Source organism: Ptychodera flava, chromosome 5, assembly GCF_041260155.1.
Source record: "Ptychodera flava strain L36383 chromosome 5, AS_Pfla_20210202, whole genome shotgun sequence".
NCBI classification, from domain to species: domain Eukaryota; kingdom Metazoa; phylum Hemichordata; class Enteropneusta; family Ptychoderidae; genus Ptychodera; species Ptychodera flava.
In genome coordinates, this window is record NC_091932.1 from 46,217,271 (window position 1) to 46,227,539 (window position 10,269).

General features: G+C 35.3%; 1 protein-coding gene across 1 annotated transcript; it reads right to left on the reverse strand.

The window, feature by feature from the left end:
- Nucleotides 1–5,258: 5,258 nt before the first annotated feature.
- Nucleotides 5,259–8,926, reverse strand: LOC139134112 (leucine-rich repeat and immunoglobulin-like domain-containing nogo receptor-interacting protein 2). The gene has a single exon (XM_070701029.1). The coding sequence runs from the start codon at nucleotides 8,910–8,912 to the stop codon at nucleotides 6,027–6,029; it is 2,886 nt and encodes a 961-aa protein (XP_070557130.1). The 5' UTR covers nucleotides 8,913–8,926; the 3' UTR covers nucleotides 5,259–6,026.
- Nucleotides 8,927–10,269: the final 1,343 nt, after the last annotated feature.

Here is a 10,269-nt window from a genome sequence, read left to right on the forward strand (position 1 = left end):
TATCGGCGAGTACCTCAATATTTCAAGATAACCCTTTCTTCCCAATCCTTTCCTGGAGTTTCAGAGTCATATGAACGAAAATGAGTGAAAGTTTTAGACAGGAAAATCGGACGTCGGCCATGTTCAATGTTTACAATACAATCAGAAGTTTACGTGGAGGAATTAACAACAAACACAGGAGTGTTCATGATGCCCGCCCTCTAGAGGCAGACCCTCCTATATGAAGTACCACATTTGATGCTTGTGGAAAGCTTGACCACACTATGGAGCATTTAAACTTTTAGAAAATGACAAACTGAATAAGAAGGTATTCAGAAAATGTCAAATACTGAGGAAAAATGCACAAATATTCAAATAAACAGGTTAACTGATTGGTCAGCTATAAAAACAATGAAAATGTTTATGATCAAAAGTTTTTGAGATGCGCACATTTTAACAAATACAGAAATTATTAACATTATAAATATAAGACCAAACTATTTCTTCAGGGATGGGACAGTTTGGAAATGAGGGGTGAGAGACCAAGGCACTCCTATTGCTGCATGTGGATGCAGCCACACCATTTCATTTACAGCATACTTATTCACTGTGTTGTGTTCAAGTTCCATATTGTACTGACTGTCATACAAGGATAACATAAGCAAATCAAATCAAATTAGAAAAGGATCAATGCTGTTGTGTGGATTTTGCTGAACATGGCTGATATTTCGCCCTATATATTTGGTATCCAGCAAAGGCATATTTTGATGTAAAGTCAAAATTAACACTACATTGCTGACAATATATTTTACCGTTTCTGCATGAATTTTTCTTTTTTAAACTATAGTATATTAGTACTTCAAACAGATTAACAGTTATCGTGATGTCAACCCATAATTTTACATCACAAAGACTGTAATTCTGCCAATTTTTTTTTGTTTTTCAGTCATTTTATAAATTTTGCACTGCACAAGATGATTGAACAAATTGCAATGTTTGAATTTGTAAACTCAAAGAATAAAAATCCTTTGGTCACAAATTAAATTATTTTTTGAAAAGAAATTTACTCTTAAACACTTTTAGCATATATTCTTTACACGGTCATGTATTTCAAGGAAAATATGCCTATTAAAAACAGTAATTTCTTCACTTTCAATTTTTTTTCAATACTATGACAATTATCAGCCATGAGGTTATACAAACACAAGACCAGATAAGCGTTTTTCATCATTTCCACAGGACTCTTTGGAAAATCCATTAAAAACAGTTAAAAGTGACTGGAAATGATCACTTGGTATACATTTAATTTACAGATGCCAGGTTGTGTATTTCACATGCACTCAGGTCAGTAAGGAAGTGCGTCATCACTATTTTGGACTTTTAACAACCAATTACCTGACCTGGCCACACATTAGAGAAGGTGCAGCGTCATTGACGGTATTTTTACATCTTGCTAAACTCTGTACGGATCTGCATTTGTATTGACAAACACGATATGAACTATTTTGAGATAATTGGATGGTGAAGTAATGTTGATTTAATCTACAAATGTGATCTCGTCTGCTTTTCTTTTTACATTACACACTTGTTTTTATAAGAAATTTTTATTATTGCAACATTCAACTATCTGGCACCTAAAACTTGTGAGAAATTTAACGATTATGAAAATCCAATTATCCCAAATAAGTTCAAATCGTGTTTGACACCATTTACAAATATTAATATATTTAAAGTATGATGATAATGGCCATATTAGTATGTTCAACAAAATATTCAAACTTTTATTGATACAAGGTGAAAATTCGGAAGCTAATACTCAATTCTAAAAATGCTAATTAAACTAAATTTTGAATGTAACTTCTTGAACTTAAACAACAGAAATCTTCATCATATAATAATCGAAATTACTCACACCAAAATCTATCATTATACCACTGCCAATCTTCGAAAGAAAGCTGTAATTAAGTTATCAACCATAATCGAATTTACTTTGTTCTAAATACATGTACTACATTACTTGTATCGTTAAAAATATTACGAGGTTATCACTACGGATACGTAAATCATTGAATCGAGAAAGGCTGCTAACATACAGAACACACGATAAAAACCCGAAATCTCTCGGTACGTGTCATGTATAAATATCAATACTAAAATATGGGAACTACTTACAATAAGGGAACAGCTAGCTATTAATAATATTCTTCAATTCCAATTTTTGTATTACAATTAGTAAAGAGGTAATATGCTACAAACTGAACGGTATCGTAAAACTATTACAATAAAACCAGTTAAATCCATAGTGTTCATATCATAGATGAATGGTGATAACAATGACAAATTCAAAAAGTGAACCATAATGTATTAAAGTAACAACATAATTCTATCCTTCAGTAACACGATGAGAACTTATTTGGGATAATTGGATTTTCATATTTTTAAAATTTCACAAAAGTGTTAGGTGCCAGATAGTTGAATGTTGCAATAATGCAAATTAATCATAAAACAAGTGTGTAATGTAGAAAGAAAAGCAGATGAGATTAAAATAATCGGCATTACTTCACTATCCAATTATCCCAAAATTAGTTCCAATCGTGTTCAGTTTTACTACATCTGGCTAAACTCTGTGCGGATCTGTATTTGTATTGACACCATTTACAAATATTAATATCTTAAAAGTATGATGATGTAATGGCCACATTAACATGTATGTACGTTCAACAAAATATTCAAACCTTTAGTGATACAAGGTGAAAATTCGGAAGCTAATACTCAATGCTAATAATGCTAATTAAACAAAAATTTGAATGTAACTGCTTGAACTTAACTTGAACTTAAACAACAGAAATCTTCAACACATAATAATCGAAATTACTCACACCAAAATCTGTCAGTATAGGCCTATCACTGCCAACAATTCAAGTTAAATGCGATTAAATCTCTTAACGTACTTAACTTGCATTACAAGATACTTCGAAAGAAAGCTATAATTAAGTCATCAACCATAATCGAATTTACTTTGTTCAAAATACATGTACTACATTACTTGCATCGTTGAAAATATAACGAGGTTATCACTACGGATACGTAAATTATTGACTCGAGAAAAGCTGCCAACAAACAGAACACAAGATAAAAACCCGAAAGCGGCAAACGAGAGAGATTATGGCTGTGACAGCCCAAAATATTTAAATATTTACCAATATATTCCAAATTAAAGATCCATTAGCTGTAACTTTGGTCATTTTTTTTGCTCACGTGTTTACACACGTGAGCATATGTCGCAGCGATGTCTGTCTGTCTGTCTGACTGTGTGTCCGTGTGTCTGTCTGTCTGTCTGTCTATCTGTTGGTCCGACATCTCAAAAACGGCTTATCAGATCAGAATCAAATCTGGTACATATATTCAGTTAGCAAATGGCAAGAACTGATTAGTTTTTGGTGGGTGTGGCTTGCATACTTTTTGCTTATTTGCATAATTAATGATTTTAGAAAAAACGGATATTCATTAAAAACGACTACGCACAATTTGATGAGATTTGCTACAAATGTTGATCACACCAAGATATATCAGCAGTGGGAGCCATTAAGGGGTGACATGAAAGAGAGTTGCTAATTTGCATATTGAATGAACTTTCCTAATTAGCGATATATGTCTGATTTGACTTGATCAAAATCGACCAAACTTGGTATGTATATTAAAGATACTATGATTTAACATTATTGAAAGTCATTAAGCGTTTTAACTGCAGCCAATTCCTAATTTACATATTTAATGAACTTTGCTAATTAGAGATATATATTTAAATTGACTGTACCAAAGTTGATGAAACTTGCTACATGTATTGAAGCTACTATGATACAACATTTTTGAAAGTCATTAAGCATTTTTACTCCAGCCAATTCCGAATTTGCATATTTAATAAACTTTCCAAATTAGGGATATATATCTGAATTAACTTGATTGTAGTTGTTGAAACTTGCTATATACATCAAAGATACTGTGATATAATATTATTGAAAATCAAAGAACATTTTTACTTCAGCCAATTCCTAATTTGCATATTAAATGAATTTTCATAATTAGGGATATTTATCTGAATTGACTTGATCAAAATTGATGAAACTTGCTCTGTACATTAAAGACACTATAATACAATATTATTGAAAGTCATTAAGCATTTTCTCTTCAGCCAATTCCTAATTTGCATATTAAATGAACTTTTCTAATTAGAGATATATATCTGAATCAACTTGACCAAAGTTGACAAAACTTGCTACATATATTACAGATACCATGATACAACATTGTTGAAAATCATTAAGCATTTTTACTTAAGCCAATTCCTAATTTACATATTTAATGACCTTTGCTTATTAGGGATATATACTGGATTTACTTGATCAAAGTTGGCAAAACATGCTTATGTACATTGATGATTATACCTGGTTAAAACAATATCAAAAGTCATTTCACATTTTCATGTCAGCTAATTTATAATTTGCATGTCTAATGAGCGTTCACAGCTCGGCATATATGGCTTGAAGGACTTGGCCAACGGTAATTACACTTGCTATATAAAGTGGTGATACAATGACAGCAGTAAAAGAACTTTGATATTTGTATTTCAGCTAATTACATATTTGTATACTTCATGACCTAATCGGCGGTGATTATTGTTCATTACGTTGATCATAATATTTTCAATGAAGTTGCAAACATGTGGCAAAGGTTAAAATTTACACATAACTGCAATATATAATGCAACACGTGAGCATTTTCAGTTCATATCTGGTTATTTTGTTTGTTCTGTGTATCATCAGCAGTTTCTGGTTTGAATCCCTGAACCATGGAGAAATTCCTAATATTTAGCTCATAAATATACCCTATACGAGTATAATCTGCATTGTTATTGTTTAAATTTTGTATTCTAGTCCAGACCTGAATGCAAAATTTCAACAATAACAATGGTCATTTCACATACACAGGCTGTGTTGGCAAGCAGGACATCGTGCATTGGTCATGATGATCGAATTATAGTAAAATTCTGTTGTTGATACATTGAAAAAGAGTAGTGAAAAATTAGTCAAAAGTTACAGCTAATGTCCCTTTAATTTAAAGATAAGAGTTAGAAAACATAAAGCAGACTGTGCCCATACTGTACAGTGTTACAAATTAGCGTAACTATCGGTGATCCAGTTGCTGCAAAAAGATATGAGCACGATTGGAACTAATTTGGGATAATTGGATGGTGAAGTAATGTCGATTTATCTGTAAATGTAAGATTTGCTTTTCTTTTTTAGTTACACACTTGTTTTTATGAGTAATTTGTATTATTGCAACATTTAGCAATACGGCTCCTAACACTTTCGAGAAATAAAAAAAAAATGTGAAGATCCAATTATCCCAAATTAGTTCCAATACTGTTTATGGGAGAAACCTTTGAGAAAAAACATTTCCTTTCGTAGCAATAATTTGACAAAGTGTTCGTCATGTATATTTCGTACAGTGAATTCACTTTAACGTCGCCATGCAATTTGATATATGTGCTTTGAAACGTGATTTACATGTTTTCAAATTAAAATGGCCTTTCCTGCTTACACAAAGTTGATGGGCACAAGTCTTTGAATCAAAAGTATAATTGAATGGCATTTGTAAATCTCTACATACGATGGAACTGGAGTACTCGACATCATGTACAAATCATTTAACCTATGACCCTTTGCAATTCACGTATGTAAACTTTATTATAAATCCGTTCGAACTGCGGCTTTGTTTCACCTCATTAGGAATATGCCTCGTTTTTTTACAATTGGTCATCTTTACATATTCTCGTCATTTACATTTTGCCCTCGTTCGACAACTTTTGTCTAATAAACACAATTTCGTATATGATTCTTATTTTCAAATCGAGTATAAATTGTTTGTCACGTTGCCATAATGTTTTCAGCTTTGCGTTGGTGATCACGATTTGTCATTTGACTTTTCATTTTACCAGTAATTTACTTTTCGATCTGAGGAACTGTGACGTCTTGCCTGATCTAATTTCATGTAAAGGTTTCATACACATGTTCAGGGGCCCTTGTATCAGATGAGGCAGAGGTGTATGTTGAATCACCCGTTTCCATCGCATTTGCATTTTCATAGATGTGCGTTTGTGAAAGTTGATCAGATATTTCTTGAGGCTTTATATATCCATCAGGTGTTTCCTCTCGATTTGTTACATCAGCGCCCTCATTTTTCTTGACAGTGGTATTCGAATAAACAATGCTATCATTGCCTTTTTCGCTATCGTGTCGACTTTTGAATCTGAACGTAAGGTTTGATTTTTGTTCGTGACATTTATCTTTTTCACTGGTGCGTTTCCTTTTAACAGCTGTTATCAAAATCATTATTATCACACCTACACCTAAAAAAAGTCCGCCAAAGAATGTTCCGGTTGCTATGATTAAGGTGCTTTTGTGTTCTGAAATTGATTTCGCGTTAGTAATCGGTTTAGTAGATGTGTGATCGATAGCCGTCGTACTATATTGGGTGGAAGATGTCACTTTCTGAACGATACGTAAATGTGTAATGCAAACCGCATCGCCTAACAAGTTAACAGCTATGCATGCATATAATCCAGAATGTTTCATCTCAGATCTCGCTATAACAATTGTACCTTGGCTGTTTAGCTCCAGGTCGCCAAATTCAACAGTTGTGTTGTTGCTGTTGCTATTTTTGTTTATAATATCTCCATTCGGAGTTATCCAAGAAACATTTGGTTCAGGCACACCTGTTGCATCACAGATCAATTCTACCGTATTACCTTCTTCAGCGTCAACCCATCTTATGAGTTCGGAGAATTCAGGAGACGTGCATGTCATATTCTCTTCTGAAATATCCATGAAATCCAGTCCGGCATAGACCTGTGGTGTTTGACACGTCAACCCGGACATGTTGATTGTCTCACTGTTATCCTCGACCCACTGTCGCAGTCCACGAAGGCGACAATCACATGCCCATGGATTGTCATGCAGATAAACGTAGGTGAATGATCCCGTTTTCATATCATCGAAGACTGTCATTGGTAATGTTGAGAGTGTGTTGTCGCTAAGGTACAAATATCTGAGATTAGTCATTCCCCGGAATGCTGAAGGGAGTATATTTTTGATGCACGTGTTTTGCAGGTAAAGAGTACTTAGCTTCGTTAATCTTTCAAACACCCCATCTTCCAATGCAGTAATACAGTTATAATTCAGGTTCAATTTATAAAGCTGTGGTAAGTTGGTAAGTTTGGCAACTGCTGTGATTTCATTGCTCTGTAAGTGTAACTCAAATAACGAATTTAAGCCAGAAAAGATTTCTGAAGGTAATGCTGGTATCTTGTTGTTGTACAAAAACAGATACCGTAAATTGGACAAACCATTGAAGGCGTCAGATGGCAATGTTGTGATGGAATTGTTATGGAGATCAAAACGATATAACGAATTTAACCCAGAGAAGACTCGTGATGGTAATGTTGATATCTTGTTGTTGTACAAATACAGATACTGTAAATTGGACAAACCATTGAAGGCGTCAGGTGACAGTGTTGTGATGTTATTGTTATGGAGGTAAAGATGTTGTAACAAATTTAAACCAGAGAAGATTCCTGATGGTAATGTTGATATCTTGTTGTTGTGCAAAGATAGATACAGTAAACTGGACAAACCATTGAAGGCGTCAGATGACAATGTTGTGATGTCATTGTTATGGAGGTAAAGACTTGATAACGAATTTAACCCAGAGAAGATTCCTGATTGTAATGTTGATATCTTGTTGTTGTGCAAATGCAGATATTGTAAACTGGACAAACCATTGAAGGCGTCAGATGGCAATGTTGTGATGTCATTGTTATAGAGGTAAAGACGTGTTAACGAATTTAAGCCAGAGAAGATTCCTGATGGTAATGTTGATATCTTGTTGTTGTGCAAATACAGTTTTAGTAAGTTCGACAAACCATTGAAGTCGTCAGATGACAGCGTTGTTATGTAATTATTATTAAGTTGAAGATCTGTTAAATGAGCCAAGCGGCTGAACTGATTTGGTACTAGTGACGTCATAGCATTTGATTCAAGTCGCAAAGTTCTCAAGTTTCCAACTTCTTCAAATACCGTGATAGGTAACGTCAAGTTAATATTGTTGCTGAGATACAAATATCTAAGATTAGTCAATCCCCGGAATGCTGAGGGAGACATGTTATTGATACAAATGTTTTGCAGGTAAAGAGTACTTAGCTTCGTTAATCTTTCAAACGCCCCATCTTCCAATGCAGTAATACAGTTATACCCAAAGTTCAAAGAAGTAAGCTCTTGTAAATTGGCAAAGTCGGGGACTTCAATGAATTCATTATTATATAATCGTAGATATGTTAACGAATCTAATCCAAAGAAGATTCCTGATGGTAATGCTGTTATTTCATTGTTCTGTAAGTGTAGCTGTCTTAGCGAATTTAAGTCAGAGAAGATTCCAGATGGTAATGTTGATATCTCGTTGTTGTACAAATACAGATATTGTAAACTGGACAAACCATCGAAGGTGTCATTTGACAATGATGTGATGTTATTGTGGTGAAGGTATAATTTCTCTAGACTGGTCAGTCCAAGGAATCCTCCGTACCATATGACTGAAATAGCGTTATTGTTGAGGTACAAGTTCTTCAGCCGTGTCAAATTACTGAACGCCTCTGTGGGAAGTGAAGTTATGTTATTGTAATCAAGGTCAAGGGTGACCGTTTCAGCTGGAATATCTGAGGGTATCACTTCCAAGGATCTGAAGTCACAGTCGACATAGCTATTCGAACCGCAGCTGCACATTGAAGGACAACTCATAGCTCCATTGCTGTTCAGAAGTAGTATGAGCAGCGCCAGCAATACAGTTGTGCATTCAACCATGGTTGCATCCGGGGACATGCCTAATGCACAGGTTTCTCTGTTGAAAGAAATGCAAAATTAGGTCAAGCGAAGGCAACAAATCTGCTCGTGCAAAAAGATAAATGCTAGTCAATCATATTACTATGGTGTCTATGGCTGTGGTTGTGCTGTACTTGTGTCACTCAAAATAGCTGGTGAACTAACAGTTGTTAACACCCTTGACCGAGTTTTCTCCATATTTTTATTTCGATTTTGTTGCAACTTTCGTTCAATTAGCGAACTTGCTAAATGCATGGACGAAACGAAACGAAAGGAACGATACACGCCCTATGATTGGCTAGACGCTGCAATGTTCGTTCTTTTCGTATGCAATCCTTTGTTCTGATTAGCTGAACGAAAACGACGAAAGACTTCCTTCGTTCCTTTCGTTCACATTCTTTTTCTTGATTGGGTTAACGAAAGTGACGAAATATTTGCATAACCCATTTTACTGATTGTCTGGAAAGAACGAGCTATTGTCGTTCCTCAAAATGTTGGCGCCTCGCTCTTACTATATATTTACCATGTAATATTAAACTCCCGTCTTTGAAATACAAGGAATAACAGTGAACGCATCTTCGCTTGCCAAGGCCTGCTGTTCGGGCAGCTGGATGCTTCCCGAAATCAGATCGTAGTTAGTGTAAGACTCCTGTCTGGCTAACGAGCCGTGCGAGTGGACGATGCAGTGAACGCAGATTAAACAGAGTTCATTCAGCGTGACCTCCATTCAACTGGTGTCATGAAAGTCCAGTGGACCCTCGCTAAGTCGCGCCTCAATAAGTCGCGGTTTCGGCTAAGTCGCGGTTTACGTTATGGCTCCCATTGTTTTCTTTGCATAATTTACGAACTTCAACGTGTTGCGGTGTGTAAAAGCATGAAAGTGGTCTCACAAATCCGCACGTCAATCATACAAATTGTCACTATCTACACCATAATATGGTGTCGCGCCCCCCCCCCCCTTTCAAGCATTGTGTAATTCGTGTAGTGCGTCAAACGAAGTGTCAACGTGTTTCGGTTAGTCTCAGTGGTCTCATGAACCGGTGGTCAGTTTTATTCCTTGTATTTCAAAGACGGCGGAATTACATCATGGTGAATATATAATGAGAGCGAGGCGCCAGCATTTTGATAAACAATAGCTCGCCCTTCCATGCAGACAAAATGAATATGCAAATCTTTCGTCACTTTCGTTAACCCAATCAAGAAAAAGAATGTGAACGAAAGGAGCGAAAAGTCTTTCGTCGTTTTCGTTCATCCAATCAGAACAAAGGATTGCATACGAAAAGAACGAACGTTGCAGCGTCTAGCCAATCACAGGGCGTGTATCGTTCCTTTCGTTTCGTTTCGTCCATGCATTTAG